General features: G+C 31.4%; 3 protein-coding genes across 5 annotated transcripts in view; 1 reads left to right on the top strand and 2 right to left on the bottom strand.

Moving 5' to 3' along the window:
• The window catches only part of LOC135842085 (uncharacterized), a 96725-nt gene that overhangs the window by 8598 nt on the left and 67893 nt on the right, over nucleotides 1-20234 (top strand). The window contains exon 5 of the transcript XR_010558066.1: nucleotides 12757-12848. The gene's annotated coding sequence lies outside the window, so the exon portion shown is untranslated. The remainder of the gene's footprint in view (nucleotides 1-12756; nucleotides 12849-20234) is intronic.
• Nucleotides 211-8208, bottom strand: LOC135842079 (neprilysin-11-like). Of its 2 annotated transcripts, XM_065359419.1 has the most exons (19): nucleotides 8072-8208; nucleotides 7521-7585; nucleotides 7362-7439; nucleotides 5824-5985; nucleotides 5130-5213; nucleotides 4773-5016; nucleotides 4491-4659; nucleotides 4278-4397; nucleotides 4026-4182; nucleotides 3838-3934; nucleotides 3654-3750; nucleotides 1956-2132; nucleotides 1685-1791; nucleotides 1532-1590; nucleotides 1379-1427; nucleotides 1232-1299; nucleotides 1006-1142; nucleotides 673-837; nucleotides 211-576 (listed from the first exon to the last, which is right to left on the bottom strand). In XM_065359419.1, the coding sequence occupies exons 2-19, from the start codon at nucleotides 7582-7584 to the stop codon at nucleotides 400-402; spliced, it is 2211 nt and encodes a 736-aa protein (XP_065215491.1). In that variant the 5' UTR covers nucleotide 7585; nucleotides 8072-8208; the 3' UTR covers nucleotides 211-399. The 2 variants fall into 2 exon arrangements, with proteins under 2 accessions (XP_065215491.1, XP_065215490.1); XM_065359418.1 differs by lacking the exon at nucleotides 8072-8208 and having other exon boundaries at nucleotides 7521-7757.
• On the bottom strand, nucleotides 8147-18160 carry LOC135842080 (neprilysin-2-like). Of its 2 annotated transcripts, XM_065359420.1 has the most exons (19): nucleotides 17912-18160; nucleotides 17670-17825; nucleotides 17505-17588; nucleotides 17222-17423; nucleotides 16976-17056; nucleotides 16811-16892; nucleotides 15007-15114; nucleotides 14753-14909; nucleotides 14502-14607; nucleotides 13964-14066; nucleotides 12868-13044; nucleotides 12689-12795; nucleotides 12508-12566; nucleotides 12365-12413; nucleotides 12210-12277; nucleotides 11528-11664; nucleotides 9784-9948; nucleotides 9623-9681; nucleotides 8147-8824 (listed from the first exon to the last, which is right to left on the bottom strand). In XM_065359420.1, the coding sequence occupies exons 1-19, from the start codon at nucleotides 18024-18026 to the stop codon at nucleotides 8692-8694; spliced, it is 2148 nt and encodes a 715-aa protein (XP_065215492.1). In that variant the 5' UTR covers nucleotides 18027-18160; the 3' UTR covers nucleotides 8147-8691. The 2 variants fall into 2 exon arrangements, with proteins under 2 accessions (XP_065215492.1, XP_065215493.1); XM_065359421.1 differs by lacking the exon at nucleotides 17505-17588 and having other exon boundaries at nucleotides 17912-18159.

Genomic DNA, 20234 nt, shown 5'->3' on the forward strand with positions numbered 1-20234 from the left:
ATTGTTGTTTTTTTTTTTTAAATCGAAGATACTCGTAGCTCAGAGCTCATTTCTTTCTAATTCCGCTTTAAGAGAGACTAAGTAGGTACCTTACCTACATATTAAGAGTTGACGATGTTTTTCAATTTTCAATGATTTCCTCCTAAAAATGAGCATTTTTTTTTTGAAAAATGAAAAGGATTTTTTTTTTAGAAATGAAAGACTCATTCGTACGTTTTGTGAAATTTTTTATTGATAATTATTGAAAAAATACACGTTATTGTGAAATCTTATCACCTCGAATGGAATCAGTTTCAGGAATCTTAATTTATGTTTTGTAAAATGTTTATTAATAAATTTCTTTTTCTTTAACTTGGCTGAACAAAAAATTCAAAATTAACACAATTTTAATTCAAATTTTCACCAAAGTGTACATTTTTTACTAGACGGATTCATATTGCTACCTTCGGGACAATTCCAGATATTGGCAAATTCTTGAGAGTTTTTGAAAACTCCATTAATGCGAACTTCTGAAGGACTATGGTCCATAAAATCAATCAAGTAAGCGCTAATGAGTGTAGGACTTTCGCACCAGAACTGCAAAAACACGCGATTCAACGATTAATTCCAATCTCTATTCCCCAAAAGTGATGTCAAAAACTATGAATTCATTTGTAAAAGTGTTTCGCTTACATTGGCGAATCCTAAAGTGAACAGTTGCTCAGCAGTGAAAGTTTCAAAATGATGGAGAGGAAGTTCTTGGCCTTTTTCGGATACGTAACTCCTGTACGCGAATAATGCTTCTCTGAATCCTGCATTATCTGAGATATCTTCTGCCAATGTTAAAGTACTATTGACCTGTTCACAAATAATGAGTTATGAGATTTTAAAATCATTCAGCTGGAATTTTATTCGTCATCGGGTTCAGATTCGAAGTTGAATGTAGACCACTCTAGTACCTATGCAACTTAATCTGAAATTTTTTCATCAAATTCTTCAATTGAAAATGGGACTAAGTATATTTACTTTTTGATCAATTCCCATAAATGTTGTGTTATAAGTATCGTAAGCTTTCAGGAAACATTTCGATTTTTCTTTATATTTTGCTAAAGTTTCATTATTCCACCAGTTCTCAAGTTCTCCATTTTCGTTATATCTTCTGCCTAAAAAATTCATCGCATCGTTAACTAAAATAATGTAGAATTTTAGTGGTAGGGCAAAGGATGGAGGGAGATTTTGGTTTCTACCTTACCAGAGTGATCAAATCCATGAGTCAATTCGTGCCCTACTACTGATCCAATTGATCCGTAAATCAAAGCTCTGAAAATGAAGAACATATTGTAGGTTCATGTGTCGAGTAGGTATTTGAGAAAAAATTTTATGTAAAAATGATACCTACTTTAAACTGTCGATGTATAATGGTGGTCCTAGTAATGCTGCTGGGATCGCTATCAAAATGAAATAGGCACGTGAGAGAAAAAATCAAAGGAAAAAAACTGTACCTAGGTACGACTTGTACATATATGAATTATTGTCAGATCTATCAACTTACTTATCAAATTATCCAACGGCGAATAAAATGCATTCACGTATGCCGGAGGTACTGGCCAACTAATAAATACATAAATAGAAAATAGAAATACGTAAACAATAATCAAGAATTGAAAACGCGGATATAAGAACTCGTATGAAGTTTTTCGTTTACTTTTTTGTCGTGGAATTGTTTATTCGATTTAATCTGCTCAAATCTTCCTTTACTTGGTCCTGAATCTTTGTAACCATCGTACCCAAAAAGCTACTCGTAATTTTCACCTGAAAAATGAATATGCACGCAGGTATGATGAACAATAATATTATTTGAGACATTTTTTTCCAAAAATATTTGAGGGAGAACTGAAAAATGAATATTGATTAGTGATTACCCCTAATGAGTTTGAGTCGACCTATTTTTTAATAAGAAAATGCAAAAGACTTACATTTCCATATAGTTCATTTAAAATACGTGATAGTTCGGTGGAATTCGGATACGCAACGAGTGACTTTATTGATGCTAATTTCTTCAATGATTTTTCTTTAGTTTTCTGATCCATCCAGGATGATTGTTGGAATATTTGTCTGTAGCTTTCTTTTATGTGTTTGAGCATATCTTCCACCTAAAGAAATTCATAAATGCAAATACATATGAGCGTCAGTTTTTAGTTTGTACAGAGAGGTCCTGTGAAAATAAATATCCATAGGAGGGTCAAAAGGGTCAGAATCTCTTAAAAGTCCACGTAGAATACCTTCCAAATCTGCTCACTTAATTTTAGCTCCCAGATCAATTAGCATGGGCTACCGCAATGATACATATTGAAAATCATTAACTAAAAAGTCAAAAATTTAGTTTTTCAGTGTTGCGAAAACGAAAACAAGAAATCTATTTTTCAAAAAAAATAACAAAACAAAAACCAAAAATTGTGTTACTTTTTTATTTTCCATCTTTTGTGAAACCAAGAAAAAATATTTATATTTGAAGTTTTTTCGTAATTTTTTCAGCCATTTTTGACAAAAATACTTACAAAATACGAACTTCTTAAAAATGTATCTAGGGTTATGTACTTTTCAAAAAAATGCGTGAGAAGACCAACTTTTCTTCAAATACAAATCTTCTACAAACAAACTGAGTCACTGATCATAAATTGATTGATTTCTTGGTGAATCATTCGCAAACGGATCAATTAATTTACGATTGATTCGGTTTTTGTGAAACTATTGTATAGGAATTGATCTGTTTTTAAGCGAAGTGAATCGAATCGAATCATTCAAACCTCGCGAACGAATTGACTAATTGTTGGTAAATCATCCGTGAATTTTTTTAGTGAAACATTCGTGAACGAATTGAATAATTTTTGGTGACTCGTTCGCGAACGAATTGATCTGTATAAGTCACTCGTTCGCGAACGAATCGATTCGTGTAAGTGACTCGTTCGAGATCGAATTGATTCATATACTTAATTTTTGGTGAATCATTCGTGAACGAATTGAATAATTTTTGGTGACTCGTTCGCGAACGAATCGATTCATATACTCAATTTTTGGTGAATCATTCGCGAACGAATCGATTCATTTACCTAATTTTTGGTGAATTATTCGCCAACGAATTGATTTATAAAATGCTATAAAAAAAAATAATTTTGAAATTATCAAAAAGTGGTGATTTGGCCAAATCTATATCAAATATTGTTGAAAATATGTTTAGATATTTTGTATACTTTCATTTTTTTTCCCAGTGTTTTTATGTCATTTTTTCTCAACTTTTCGCTATTTTTAATTCTGAACTTTACTAAATCTTGACAAAATAATTTATAGTGATTTTATGCTTTTTAGACGCTCTAGAGTCATTTTTATTTTATTTTTTATTTTTATTTTTTTGGTGTTTTGTGCAGTTTTTACCATAGATCACTGAATTTTACCAAGATTTCATCACTTTTTCGTTAATTTGTAATGATTTTTAATGCTTTTTGAGTATTTAACGACGTTTTTTTGATTTTTTTTGTAGTTTTGATCTTCAAATGAAAGTTTTTAAGCCAGCAATAACTCGTTCATTTACTCACATTTTCGTTTATCAAATATATTATTTTACCGCCTATTTTTTTTTTCTAATCCTGTATTAAAATTTTAATGACAATGCTCACCTCGATTTTTGCTTTGACTATATTCTCTTTTTGAGAGTACATATGACTTATCGCCATTCCAAACGCAGATGTCACGATTTTACTGCACCTTTTCACTCTAAAAGTTGATAAAATCAATTATTTAAGAGTCTCGAAAAGTGTTGTTTTTAATCGTAGGTATTTTTAGAAAATGAATTATTCGTACTGAGTAATGGGCGTATCAACGCTGATTTTTGATTTAAAAGTGTCAAAATCGGCATATGGCAGGAGGGTTGAAACTACTTTCCACCAAAGTCCATATTCTGCAAAATTGAATTCAATATTTTTAACATTTCATTTTCAACTTAAGTAGGCACTGGCATAATGGCACATATTTAGATGATTCGTATTTACCTAGGTCTTTTGTGGTTCTCCTGTGAATGAGTTTGATCATATCTTTAATAAAACTCATTTCATGAATAACAATTCGAAAATTTGATGTATTTCTCAGATCTAACGTGACATTTTCAATCCCATCAAACATTTCTTCTAGAAATCGTGTCCAATTCAGCTGGAGTAGATTTTTTAAAAAAAGCACATAAATGAGCAAATTTTTTCATTGAAAAAAGTTTTATGAGCGAGTATAAAACGTAAAGTAGTTATTACCATAGGTATTGTAGATTGTGCTTCATTAGCAATATCATCTGTTACATTTTGTAATTGTTCCAGTGTGTAGAAAGTTGGTATGTAGGATGAATTGAATTTGATTCTAGCTTTCTCAATAACCTGTGAAATTCAACGATAGACTTTTTTTTAGGATCATCAACAGCAATAATAAAATCTAATCAATTACTCGTAATTCATCTAAATAAAAATTACCACAGCCCGTTCTAAATTATGATTTAAAATTTTCATTTTCAAATTTTCATCTTTCGTTGCACAATTCGATGACAATGCAATCACGCACATTTTCTCCATAACTTTCTCCATGAAATCGATTTCCTGTATTGGTTGAGTGTCTCTCTTGACTGCTACTGGATTTCCGATTCTGTAACCGTAACGTTTATCAAGTAAGTAGGTACCTATATGTTGTGATTTGAATGAAATGAAGGCAGAAATTATAATGTTTGAGTATAGCGAGTATATTTTTAGTTGACTTACAAGGGCATTGAATTTGGATCCAATTCTGCTGATGGTTTTGATAACCAAATTGTGTTCACGCTGTGGTTATAAGGATTAACGTCTACTGAAATATCAAAGAACATCTTGATGCCGGCTATTCTAGCTGCTTTGGCTGTAGCGCTGATGTAGTCAAATTTTGCATTTTCTTGCGTTGGCGAAGGGAAAACTGGTAAACCGATTTTTGATAGGATTTGTTTCAGTGGTTGAATTCCGTTGTACGATTCTTTAAAAAAATTGGTGCATTTTAGTGAATAATCCTCATTTTCATTTTTTGGTTAAAATCGCTGTGATTAGGTAAATGGTGAAATTTTAACAATTTTTTTGATATTTACTTACTTCGATTTAAGCAGAGCGAATACAATTGTCTGGCTTTATGGACAGCTTCGGGTTCGTTTTTATCGTTATTCTGTTCTAGAAACTCTGAAGAAAATGGAAAATATTTTGAAAATTAATTCTCTGATTTACGTAGTTTACACTTTCACGAATCATTAAAAAAATGAGACTGCTGAAGACCTATTTTTGGCATTAGTAACGAAAAGGGTATTTTTTAAATAACTTAAATTTTATGCATTGAGACTCAACAGCTTTCGACATCAATTTTCAATATGTCTGACAATAAGTAATAATCAAATTATCAGTTCGAGTATTTTTTTGATCAATTTTTTTGAAAATGGGCCTCAAAATGCTAGAAAAATGAAAGTAGGTCATTAGAAACTCTCCCCCCCCCCCCATAAAAATTTAACTGACTAATTCGTTTTTAATTTTTTTTTTGTCAATGCCAAGTTGATGTAAAAATTCGTAGCTTCTGAAATTTTAGAATGATTGAACTACATACTGAATTTTTTTCAGTGATCTATGTATGTAGTATCTTTGAAATCTGTCCAAAAATGAGAATTTTATTTTTTAAAGGGCAATAGAGAAAAAACAGCCGAAGATCAAAGTTTTTTTTTAATTATGAGATGTTGTTGCAAGTTGGTAAAAATTCATATTGTTAGTGTATGTATATTATTATGGTATCCAAAATCCCTACCCAATATTTCTTTTTCGTTCTGGATATTCCTCGCTTGAATTGCGCTGAATGGTATTGGAAAAATCGTATTTTCATTATTTTTCGGCCAATTTCCACAAGCATATTGGTAAAAATCGTCGCATGGTTCCACGTCTGTGTTTATCGAATCTTCCAGGTTTTTTGCTGAAATTAAATTTTTATACTTTTACTTTCTGTTGAGGAGAAGCTGTAATGAGTGTGAAAAAAATGAAGTAGTTTGCCTTTGATTGGACTGGAATGTTTTCATAGTTGAAAATTTCAAAGAGAATTCAGGAACAACAATTTTAACAAACTGTGCTCCACATCGAAAAAAGTCCCAATTTTCTGGAATTTTAATCAAAAGTGCCTCATTTCTTTGATGTTTCTAGGTCTTTTGGTGTGATGTTTTTTCTTCGAAATTTTAAAATTTCAACGAAATAAGCGAGTAATAAGCTTATAATTTTATCGATTTAAATCATTTTTAATTTTTTTTGAAAATAATTTCTCATAGGAAGCGTTTTGAACTTATACTCTTCGATTTGAACGAAACCAAGCTAGATTAAAAGTGATCACTTACCCTCAAAACTCTGTTATGAACATTTAAAGTACTAAAATTAATTTTGGTGAATTTTTGAAAATGTTAAAAGAGGCTGTGTTTATGAAGATTTTTTAATTTTTTATGTTTTTTTTTCAATCGAAATGAACTAGGTAAATAATTACACCCTACTCCACCCCACCCCACCGTCTCCCACCCTAAAAAATTATCAAGTTTGGGCTATTATGGAGTCTCCAACGAGTGTTCAATTTTTTACAGAAATCTAAATTATGTACTCTAGAATTGGCAAAAATAGGCTCTTAAGTACCCATAATTTTGATTGATGCTGATTGGGCGCCCTGTTGACCGTTTCAGGTTGTAACCACGAAATTCCTCGAATCGAAAACAATCATAAAATTGACCTTTTCGAAGCCTCCAGCGATTTTGTAATTTTCTCCAGAAATTTCAGATTGTACTGGAGCTTCAAAATTTCTTAAAAACGGTTGTTTTTGGGGTCGTGGTGTTATGAAGGCACATCAGATGATTTCTTAATAAAAAAAAATTGGCTCTTTCATTTTTTCTGAAATTTACAAATCACTCAGAAATTCAATTTTGAACTAGAAATTCTGAAATTTCGCGGTAATTGCCCTCAAACAACCCAGGGAACGTTCAATAGATCCTTTGTAGAGGCATTTGAAGTTTTTGGAAAAAAGTTATAACTCGTTGGAGTCTTTAGAATGATCCAAAACTGATAGTTTTTTCAATGATGGAAGAGGGGATGAAATGAAATAATCATTCGTTTCAAAAGGATCCCTTGTTCAGGCCTTTGTCAGATTTTTCACTTGAATTTTTTTTTACTGATTTTTTAAAATCCTTCAATTTTTACCTTATCATCCAGTTTTTTAAAACATTCTTTTTACTTTCAGATTATTCAACTCGAGACCCTCCTCCCTTCCCACACCCCTGGTATTTGATTTACTTGCGGATTAATAGATATTAAATTTACCTGCTGCGAGACATTCCTTCGATTTACAAACTGATTTCGTTTTAGTTCTAATAACAGTCGACCCTGATACGGTTAATACTGTGGGAAAATACATTCAAAATGAATGGTATAGCTCGTACTTAATTATTTTAGTAAAGATGATCATATTTTTGTACTTACGAGGAATAAGGAGTAACGAAAAAACCCCCGCACTTGATAATCGAATCATACATTTCTCTTTCATTCTGTAAAAATGAACCGGAAACAACGAAATCTTATTAAAACATTAAATTTCAAAAAACTCGATCGCAAAATTGAATAAAATTGTATCAAGCACAATCGATCTAGTACAGTTCATATTGTAAACGTTAAAAAACAAATGATTGGTATAGTCCCAAGATCGTAAAGTCAATTAACGAAGATGGTTTTTTAGTATCTAACAATAATCGTTTTTATGTATTATTAATTGTCAATGATGCATTTTTGTCCATTTAACGTTCGACTTGCGTAAATCTTGCCAATCTAATATGGTATGCTAAACGATGACAATGAACAATGCTTATCATTTCTAAGTATTTTTCACTTCGAATATATGGTACCGAGAAAAGGTAAGAATGGAATAATGTTGCTTGGGTACATATTCGAAAATAAAGCAATTCACGATTCAAAAAATACAATGTGTCTACCTGCCTATTATTTTAACACAGTTTAATTCGATATTCACCACTTACCTTGTGTAACTATAATTCTCTTATATTTTTTCCAGTTCGATGACACATACAAAAAAATTGATACTTTATACAAAATTAATGTCGAACGAAAATTATATTCAGAGTTATTTTGATATAAACACAAATGACTATATTTTCCAAAATTAATCTTAGGTACACAAAGTAATTTGTAGCATACGATGAACAATTGAACACATACTTCTAGTGTTGAATTAATGCTATACTAATAGTGTTTGTAGATGTACAATGTGCAATGTAGATAAATAGGTAACGTACAATATCTCTTGTATAGGCATTATTTCTTATAAAAAAAAATCAATCACGTGCATCAATTAAAATTAATGCATCGTGATAAGAACTATTTTACGTACCTATACCTATGAAATTTATAATGAGTATTTTTTTTTCGAAGCACATCAATGCCTAATTCGAGTTAATCCTCAATTTTTAATTCATTATATTGATAAGACAAGCCACATAAGTTTATTTTTACTTTTTATCGCTTACTTACCCAAACAATAATGCTCTTATTAAAATACTGTATAGACCAGAACTGAAAAATAAATAATTACGATTTGAACGCAGTCGATATGATTTCTCGTACTCGATAGCTTTGAAATTCACCAAAGCGAACATTTTTCTCCAAATGGGTTCATGTTGCTACCTTTAGGACAGTTCCATATCTTGGGAAATTCTTCTGAGTGCATTAAAACCCCATTTACTCGTATTTTGTTTGGACTGTGTACATCCCTTCTGCACAAGTTGAAGGAAAATACTTGTATTTTCAAACTGACTAGAAAATCCCAATCACGAAATCGTGTTGAGGTTATCCTGACAGTAATTTTTATCACTTGACGAATATTTTAAAATGAATTTTAGTACCTCAAAATCTCACCTGTTGTCAAAATTGACAACTGGTCTGGTTTTTTGCTAAAAATAATTGTGGCTTTTTCTCAAAAAATTTCAAAGTCTTCATTTTTTTCTAAAAATTACACAAAAGTCTCGCCTCCTCTTTGCTTTGTGCCAAAAACTGTCAAAAATTCTCCGTTTTTAAAAAATTGACAAAAATACCTGCAGTTTGAAAGTTTAGCTTTTTTACCTAAAATTAGCCAAAATTACCAAGAAAAAAGTCTTTTTTTTAAATCTAAAAAAATGTAAAAAAGTCTCGCTTTTCAAAAAAAATTGCAAAAAACAAAAATTTCGTTGCCAATTATCCGCAAAAATTGGTGTTTATTTGCTAAAATTGTCAAATGTTTGCTTTATGAAAAAATTCTCGCTTTTTAGAAAAGTAGCTTAAGATTTTTTTATCGAAAATTATCATCTAAGAGCTTCACTTTTGCAAGAAATGATTTAAAAAAATTAATTCATCGCCAATAATTCCCAAAAAGTGCTTCTTTGTGCTAAAGTTGTCAAAATCTCGCTTTTTGCCAAAAATTGTAAAAAATTCTCCTTCTTAACAAAATTGCCTAAAAGTCTCACTTTTTTCACTAGAAATTGCCTACTCAAAAAAAAACAACTAGTAGGTGTTTCGTAAGATGCACTCATACATACCTGATTCCGTTAATTTTGTAGAACAGTGCTCCAAAGCTAGAATAACTTTGGCAGAAGAACTGGAAATAATTTTTTTTCAAATTAATCGCAATATTTACCCATTCCTATAACATTCAGGTTGTTGCATGACTTACACGTTAAATGGAACATTGATATCTTACGTTAGCAAATCCTAGAGTGAGCAGTTGTTCGTGAGTGTGATTTTCAAATTTCGGCACCAATAACCCTTTGCCTGTTTCCGAAGAGTAGCTTCTGTAAGCGTATAATATCGCCTTGAAACCTCCATTGTCAGCGATGTCCTCGTTGATTGTATGTGAACTATTGCTCTGAATTGAATCACGAGTACAAATTATATAGTTACCTAATGCTATTGATTTTTCAAATATTTTTTGCAGGGGGACTTGGAACCTGTTCTACTTGATCAAATAAAGTCAAACTTGGGGAATAAGGTTTCCTCAAAAATCATATTTGACCCCTGGAGTGAGGAGGGTCAAAGTTGAAAATTAAAGAAAAGTCATTTTTTGGAGGGGCATAATTTGGCTCCCAATGGATGAAAAAGATCCAAAATCATACCATTGGTCATTATTTCCCCTGCGATCAACATTTATCCAAATTTCAGCTCCCTACGTCATCTCCACCCCCATGTAAGGCGGAGTTGAGGTGGAAAAAATCGTATTTTACCCCTGTTATTGACCCCTCTCATCACCTTGAATTGACCTAGTGGGCTCAAATTTGCATAGGGTTCCACTTGAGTGGTTTTTAAAGGTTTAAATCTTCCAACCACGATGTTCAAACACTAATAAAATAATTTTAAAATGAGGAAAATATTTTAAAAATGTGTATGAAGTCAAGTCAAAAGGGCTGGACATCAATGACACCCGTGTCAATACCCTGCTATTTGCTGATGATCAGGTGGTCTTTGCCGACAACGAAGATGACTTGCAGAGAGCGATGTCAACGTTCAGAAAGTAGCAGATGAATATGGAATGAGAATCTCGTCTTCAAAAACAAAGGTGATGGTCTTTGAGGGGAAAGAGCCAACATGCAGTAAAATCATTCTAAATGGACTACCAGTGGAACAAGTCAGAAGCTTTAAATATCTTATCTCATCTCAAGTGTGAGATATCTTATGAAGGAGAGGTCGGCCCACAACTTAAGATCAACAAATTCTTGAGAGTAAGCGGGGCGATAAATCGAGCCATCCCTCCAAGAAAAGTCAGAGCTGAAACACAAATAAGAATTTACAATATGCTAGCAAGACCAATGCTGCTATATGGAAGCGAAATGTGGACGATGAGAAAGGATATAAAAAACAGAGTAACCGCAGTGGAAATGAGATTCATATGAGCCATGAGCCATGGCAGGATATACGAGACAAGATAGGAATAGGAATGAAGACATCCTGAAGGAGCTAGAAGCGGAGCCAATCATTCAACGGGTGAAAGATTACAGAAAGAAATGATGAAGATACATTGATAGAATGCCTGACGAACGGTCCCCTCGAAAAGTCAAAGAATACTCTCCAACTGGCAGGAGGAGCATAGCCAGCAGAGGAAGACTGAAGAAAAAACTTGATGACGCATCGTCGAGCTATTCTTCTACAGTTTCCCAGATGGGCTGAACAGCTCACTGGGTCAAAGTCCAATGATGATGATATATGAAGTCAATTTTCTTAACCTATAAATTTCCAAATGTTCATATTTCTGACAAAAAAAAAAAAAAAAAATTGCAGAGATTTCCAATTAGCAACATTTTTTATCGCTTAATGTCCTCTACACGCATGCAAAAAATTTTCAAAAAATCACTGAGCTATCATTCGAATTATTAGATTTGACATGGAATTGTCCTGATATTTTTTAATCTATGCATAAGGATCAGATAAGTTAGGTATGAATAATTACATACTTTCATCGTTTTTCCATTAATTGTAACGTCGTATTTATCATATGCGTCTACGAAGCATTTCACTTTTTTTAGGTATTTTCGAGTAGTTTCTTCGTCCCACCAGTTTTCCGAATTGCCTTTTTCATTATATAATCTTCCTAGTGATAAAATTTTTTAAAATATTTTTGGTGAGTTGTTCTATAAACCATAAAAATATCAAATTAATAAATGCCTGTATTGCCAACTTTCTAAAATCCGGAAAAAAATAATAAAAATTTGTATCAGTGCATTTTAAAACATTTCCTCAATCCCTGAAATGATCTTTCGATGTTTTTAGGTAGGTATGTGTAATTGTTTAAAAAACTCATACCTACCTAATCTAGGTAATACTTTGGTATTTGAGAAGAAAATTTCAAAATTAGGGAATTTCATAAACAAAATGAACTATGGTACCTATGTACCTAATCCCTTCCTCTTGATACTATCCTCATACCAGTAATGATGTTTGAAATTATTTAACCCCCCCCCCCTTCCTTTCCTCTTTCTCGTATTTACGTGTATTTGATATATTGAAAATCTATAGAAAATTTGAAAAATCCATTTGGGATTTATCTAATAAACTGGACACTCTGCCTTGTTGCATTATTAAAATGAAATAATAATAATAAAAGTGAATAAAAAAGTGAAATTTTCTCCATCTTACCGTTGAGATCGAATCCATGAGACATTTCATGAGCAATTATCAGTCCAATCGTTCCGAAATTAAATGCTCTTAAAAATTAAACGTAATTGATTTTATTTCAAAAACTTCGTTGATAAATTAATAATTTCCCACCAGCAAATAATTGGTATACTTACTTGGAACAGTCAGTGTAAACTGGTGCTCCCAGCATAGCCGAAGGAACAACTAAATAAAATGAAACGAAACAAAACAGCTTGATAAAGGTCTTCTTACATTTTATTTTTATAGATTAGTTAAAACGTTTTCCTTTTTGACTTACTGAATGCATTTCTTTCTCGCATATAATAAGCGTTGTCGATGGTGGGTGGGCAAAACCAACTGGAAGCATAAAAATAAAGATTCTTGTGAATACATCTTGTAATAATTATCATAAAATTCATCTCAACTACTCAACTAGATATGTACATTGATGAATTAATATTAACAAATTTGAAATTTACTCGGCGTCGCTGGGATCATTGAGCACATTCAATTTATTCAATTTAATCTTGAGATTATTTTGTTCCAGTTGCAGAGTCGTTTCCATTAAGTTGTTGGTAATGTTCACCTACACATAGCTCATCGTCAGTTAATCTAAACAATCATGAAGCAAATGAAAGGGTAAGTGACTCGTACTCACATTATTGTACAATTTTTCCAAATTTTGTGGCTTATCGAGAACATTATGATAGCCAACGTATGTTTTCATCGCTCTCAATTTATCCATAGCTTTTTTCTCTACTTTCTTATCCATCCACGCTGACTGTTCAATGATTTTTGCAAGACTTTCCCGCGTGTATTCGACCATGGCACGAACCTGTATTTGATACAAAAGTGCTATTGGTACATTAACGTGTGTATTGCATTACATGTTTTTTTTTTTAGAAAAATATAAGTAGGTGTACTTTGGAGTGGATTGAAAAAAAAAAAGAATCCTGGATTTTGAAGAAAATTGATGGGGAAGTTGACCTTGAATGGGAGACCACCGAAAGAAATTTTGAGCCCCTCGGCTGTTCAGGGGGCTAATCTAGGGGTCCTCGACGTATGTAGATCATTTTCGAAAAAATCATGGAATTATAATTTCTGCGATCCATCAATCTTCAAGAGTTCAAGCTTTTGGAAGAGGGCTAAAAGTGGGATTTAATTTTAAATTCAATGGTTCAGAAAGTTTCAGATACTTGAACCGCGACTTTTTGGTGGGGGGGGGGGTGCCCGAGGGATTGCATAAATTATATTCTACACTACCAAAAAGTGGCAAAAACCACGATTTTTTTGAAAATAATCTTACTTCGAAGACTTCTGACTCAGTTCCCCTTTGAGTATATAATATACATGATATGGAGGGCTAATAAAGCAGGTTCCGTGGAGGATTCTGTAGAGCGCGCTCAACTTGGTTCAGTAAAAGAACCCAACTCATTTTAGACCTTAGAGACAATTTTGTAAAGTAAAAAATAGTTTAATGAGTACCCAAGAAGTTATAAGCCTTCCCTTGAACATTTTTAAACATTTGAACTTCAATTCATCGCTTACATTTATCATTTATCAAAATCGCTATCATAGGTTCTTTTACTGAACCAGATGCTGAATGCTGGATTATTAGCCCTCCATATCATGTATATTATATACTCAAAGCAGTTCCCTGAATACAATTGTCGGACTCAACTTTTTCAGGGTAGTCTCCTTCTCAAAGTAAACTAGGATATGTTTTTTTTTTCAATCCACCCTAGTGTATTTACCTCTTCTTTATGCTTGCTGTGGGTTTTCATCTCGAGATCTTTGTATACGTAAGCAACTGGCATTTCAAATAAAGCTGTTGTCATTTTAGTGCACAACTTCGGGCTAAAAATGGATGTAAAGTCTCCTCGTCAAGGAAAGTTTTAAATAATGGATATGTTTTTTGCTCAACTTAACTTAATGTTTAGAATTTCAAATTCATAAAAAGTCTGACAAAACATCGGAAAATCGTTTTTGAAATTTTTATTATGGTATAAATTTAGTGATTCGTTGATTTTTATTCTTCCAAAAGTTTAACATAATAATGTAAAAAAATCACCAAGATTTTTTTCGTTTTTAAAACGGCTGACATAATTTCAGAAGGTCGACAGTTTTTTTTCAAGTTTTCAAAGTACCTATATTGTTATAATGTCTGAAAGCCAATACTTACTCTGCACTGATTTTTTATCAAGTTTACACGGATCAGCAGATCAGCAGGACCAAAAATCATTTCATTTTAAATTATTGAATTTATACATAATTTATCGAGATTCTATTTACCTTGCAATTGAAGGAAGGGATATACCTTCAATCTTCAGTTGATTTTGAGATCCAGCAATGATGAAAAAAATAAATTTTGCCGTGATTTCATAAACAGTTGCCTTTTCTGTGGTACATATTTCAAAGCGTTTTTTAAAATATTAAAAAATGTGCCAAATTTAATGTTGTGGTGTCCCTAGCCTTACTAGCTGTATATGGCACCCATAAAATAAAATAAATAAATTTAAGTGTCTACGAATTGATATTATTACCGATTACTGTCCTGTTTACTCGATGAATATTCCTTATCAACGTTTTAATATCATCCCAGTCGTCGACAATAACTCGCATGTCGGTCGGATCTTCCAATTTTAGAGGCAAATGTTTCAAATCAGCGAACATTTCCTCTATGAATCTTGTCCAATTAAACTACAAAAGAAGAAAAAAATGTTTTATTGTTATCTAGGTACATATTCATGTATGTACTAAATTTTTATGAAATGGATTCTGAAAATCAGTCTCTTACGGCAGGAAAAAGGGAATTCTCTTCTTTTGCAATCACTGTGGTGATATCTTGTATTCCTTGAAGCGTGTGTAGTTCTGGTAAAGACCTGAGTTTTGGCCTTTCTTCCCCCTATAAGTGTAAAAAATATTTTATTTTCAAGTTTTTTTTTCGCCATGTTTTTCTAAACATAGGTATGAAAAGGAACACGTTTGGAAATTTTGAACGAGAGGGGATAAAATAAAACTCTCTTTCATTTAAAATTATTTTTTTTACAAAAATTTAAAAATTTTGGCCTAAAAATTATTAGGTAATGTAACAAAACCTAACCATCCTTTCCTCCCCTTCCTCAAAAATTATTTGAAAAAATATCCTGCTGAAATGTAATATGTACTTTTGTTTTTTTTTCAGAATTATCAATGTAAAAAAATTCTACTTTTGTCCATTTCTCGATCAAATTTTGAAATTTTTCATTCATTCTTCCATTCCGTGGAATTTTGAAATTCTGTGGCTCTTTTTTTAAAATTGAAAAACGTTGGAAACTACATGAAAAGGGGTGTTTGTTGTCAAAACATTGTTTAATTGCAGTAAGGGTAAGGGAACCAATTATGGACCAGTCCGCAATATGGACCAGCGCCCGTTCTCGTTGGTAATCAGCGCAATCTGCCAGGAAAAAATGTATTCTGATGTATTTTTCACCAAAAAAAGAATGAGACAAAAATTACAACTGTTGAGTCAAAACTTGCTGAGAAATTTACGAAAAACTGTTTTGAGACACTGAAATTTTTTTTAGTGTGTTTTTCAACTTTTATTAAAATATATGTGGTGTAATTTTCTAAATGTCGTTGATGTTTATAATATCAAAAAAGGATGTAGTTTCTGCTGGAGTGATCAGTTTTTGCTAAAAATGAGGGTATGTACAGAAATTGTTGGTGCAAAGTTTTTTTTTATGGGGTGCGCTAATATGGACCATCTGTGATATTGAAATTTTTACTCATTTTTTACATCCGCTGAAAAGGGGAATGCTTGAAATACTTTTTTTTGTTCATTTCTATTAATAAATGTGATGTTTTGAAACGTAAAAATATGTTTATTTTGAAATTATCCTTTAGGTGGTCCATATTAGGCGTCCAAAATTTTGAACTGTCATTTTGACACTCGTCATTCAACAACTTGAAAAAAATATTCAAAATTAACCTCAACTGCTTAAAATAAGTTTTTTTGTTCATTTCTACAAATAAATATGACCTTTTGAAAAATGTGAAAGTATGTTTATTTTGAAATTTTATAGGTGGTCCATATTAGGCGTCCAAAATTTCGAACTGTCATTTTGACACTCAGCACTCAACAATAAAAAAACATACTTAAAGTTGACCTTCACTCCTGAAGTTTTGTACAGTGTTAGTGGAAGGATGAAACTTTATTTTAAGCCTTTGTGGAGGTTTCTACCCCCTATAGTTTTCAAGTGGCAATCCTCCAAAAAAAAAAGTGGTCCATATTTGGTGCCTCTACCCTTATGTATCCTCAAAAGTTGTACTATTTTTGATCATTTTCTTTATTTTTTGTGCTTTTCTTTAACATTATGGAAAACTACATAGTGAGTCCTGAGCCCAGTTCCTTGTGAGTTTTACTCAAGTTGATGAAATATTTTTTCATGGTCGAATCAAGGATAGTTACCTACATATTATAATTATTTGAAAAATGGGTTTCTTTTCCAATATCTGAAGGGTAAAAAAACACAGCTATGCAATTGTAATTTCTGAGGAATTGAAAAGATTAAATTTATAGACACATACGTTAATACCTACTCGTGGAGAATTAATTTTACCTCAATTGATATTGATTGGTGCATGATCATTTCTATGACAGCTTTTTTTGTGAGCTTAAGATTCCTTTCTTTGTGAAGATTTCTGCAATAATGAATTTTTCATCATAAATGTGAGTCGAAAATCAATTCACTGTTTTTTTATGTATTTGTATCATTCATACATACAAAAGCATTGAATCATATGCTGGTCGTATCAATCGAATGACGTTTATTGATTTATTGAAAGGGCTTGGCGTTACTGTGAGCCTAAAAAAATGTCAAAATATTGCTTTTGATGAGCTCATCTGATTTAAATGGATTTGAAATCACTTCGTAATCTTTCGATAGATTTTGTAATAAGCAAGCGTGTGATTTTTTTCATGACGATAAAGAAATAATGTGCAGTCAACAAAAAATGGTCAAAGTATTTACGGCATTGTTTCAATTCCAGTTATTCTTGTTGCTCTAGCCAACGTTCGAGCGCAATCAAATTCAGCATTGTCTGGTTCGGGACTCGGATAAATTGGTACTGTCTGTGGGATCCTCATAAATTCATCATCATTCTCCATAAATCCTGATAAGCCAAGCTCCGAAACGATCTTTTTAATGATTTCAGCACTATCCGAATTCGAACCTTCAATACAATTTGCATTTTATTTCTGCAGTCATTTTGAATAATATGTACCTATCTTATACACTTTTATTAATTAGTTACTTGTGTTCATGCATAGAGAATAATATTGTCTCGCTTTGTGGACAGCTCGAGGCTCATCATTTTGATTTTTTTTCTCGAGAAATTCTGATCACGCCAACAAAAAAAATTTTCATTTTTTTTGTATACCTACGTATGTAGTTTTGAGCATTATTAAGTAAAGTGTACCTTGAATTAGTTTTTTATTCTCTTCCATTCTTATCTGAGGACTGCTTATTGAAAAATATTCGGGCGGATGTGTTTTTGGATAATTACCGCAAGCGAACGAATAAAAGTCATCGCATGGATTTACTTCGAAGTCGACCGATTCCATTAGATATTTTGCTGAAATGGGTATATGGGTACATAATGGCTGCGAATTGATTATTTTATGATAAATGATAGTAAAATAGAAAACTAAATTTATCTACCTGTAGATTCACATTCATCTGGTGTATTACAGGTATCCAAGAGTATGGTTTCTGTCACCAATATCAAGACCGAAATTATAAGATAAAAGTTACACGATTTTGTAAAATTCTCCATCGTTAATTTTGATTTGACCTCGCGATCAAAAAACTACATGTTCACGTCAAAAGTAAATAAGTAGGTACTTGCGATTCACACGTATGAATATTGCAAATTTTCCCTCGTAATTGGATACCTATTCTGTTGTTTTGTTGAAAGAAAGAAAGAAGTGTTGAAATAATTATTGCTAGATTATCCGCTAAGAATCTGTTGAGAAATTACAATTGCAGTTGAATATTGTATTCACCAGAAGTGACTTTAATTGTGTTTGAAAAATTAAAAACGATTTTATCGATAACAAATCCAAATATTCTTGGGAGCAATATCATATTCCTTTTCCATCTAGATTCTAGGTGTGGTATTTTGAGTCCAAAAATCAATAATCTAACAGGTAGTGAAAGTAATGAAAAAGTGGTGATTTTTTTTTTTTTACAAATTTGAAACTTTCACCCTCGCAAATTTGTTTATTTTTCAAATCGTTGTAAGTTCTTGAAAGTGATATTTTTGACTTGACTTTCAGAATTATCAAAGATGGCCAAAAAAAAATGAGTTTTCTCATGAAATATCACTTCTGAGAAAAATAAATTTTTTCGCATCAAAAATGATCTTGAATAGTTTTTTGAATTATGAACATTCGAAAGCTTTTGCCCTCGCAGACATTTGATACCTTAGCTAATTTAATTACTTTATGCAATTCTGGATCCATTTTGATACATCCTTAAAAGAGTAAAATTGGTGGCTGAGTGACATTGAGGTTCCCTTGTGAGGTAAAAGAAACTTTTATGACAATCCATTAGAAAGTCTTCAAAATTTTAGAGATCTTCTAAATTGAATGCAAAAAAAATGCTAACAAATTTCAATTGATCGAGTGAAACTTTTTGAATGGATTTTGATTTTGATGTTATATTATTTTAATTTCTTTGACGTTTTGAGGTAAACTTTAATTTGTATCTGAATAATCAAATTGACATTTTTAAATTTTTTCTCCCGAATTTTAAGTTGGTACAAAAATTTTAATTGAAAATCATCACGTCTTTACAAACTGTCATTTCTAGTGATTTTTTTATAAACAGAAAATTCTAAAGTAAAACTCGTAATTTTCTTAGACTAAAAATTGTTTGCAATTTTGTATTTACTTATCCAGGTTTACTTTTTTCTATGCCATTCTTTTCAATCAAAGAAATTTCTCCTCAAAAAAATACTATCTTGATTACTCACGAGTAAAATAGAGCTTAAAACTCAAACTTTTTAAGACTACATATTATTTTGAAGTTTGTTCATCAAAGAAATTCGAAAAGTAGTTTCCTCAAAAGAAAGTGCAAGGTGAAGTCTTGTTGAAAAATTAAAAAACTAAGAATTTTCAGAGAATTTTTGTTCTAGAAGCGAGAGAATTTTTTATCGTATTTTTTGGATTTTTTTAAACGTTCTAATTTTAGGAATCGGAATTGGCTTCTCTTTTTTTTAAAAGCTTAATTTCTTTGTTCTTTCTGTAACAATTTAAAAATGCGTGTGAAATTTTAAAACAATATTTAAAAAACTGTAGGTTCTATTTTTCAAAAGTATGTCCCCAATTGCAGTCGAAAGCCTTGAATGGTGTTCGAATTTTTTATAGAAATACTTAAACTTGTATTCATCTTATTTCAAAAAACGAAAAATTCGGGTTTATGTTTTATAGACTTACGAATGAATATCTATGTACCTTTTTATGTTTCATGATCATCATTGACGACCAAAATTATCTCGAAAAGTATACTAATGGGAGTATTTTGACACTTTGAGCACCGAACTGCATTATTTTTTTCGTAATCGAATTTTCAATAGTTGAAAAGTGCAAATAAACTATGAAAATTTATTTTAAAACCTCATGATTTGGAGTGAATAAGAATTCTGAAAATTGATTCAAAGTTATGTAATTGTCTATTTTTTTTTTTTTTTTACAAAAAATTAGCCAGAAAATATGAATTTTTAATTTTTTGAAAACAGAATTTTTTGTTCAAAATATAACTAAAATTGAAAATCTTGAATTAAAGAATTTTTTTTTTTAATTTCCCCTTCAAAGACTGCTTAGTTAGTTGAAAAACAACTGTAAAATTAAATAAAAATCTTTTGAATTCAGAAAAAGTTTTATCGTACCTACATTGTTCATTTGAAAATTTGATAATCTTGAAGTAGGCTTTTGTGTCGTAATTTTTCGTGTACATTTTCTCCATAAATCACTGATTTGCT

This window comes from Planococcus citri, chromosome 3 (assembly GCF_950023065.1).
Source record: "Planococcus citri chromosome 3, ihPlaCitr1.1, whole genome shotgun sequence".
Taxonomy (NCBI): domain Eukaryota; kingdom Metazoa; phylum Arthropoda; class Insecta; order Hemiptera; family Pseudococcidae; genus Planococcus; species Planococcus citri.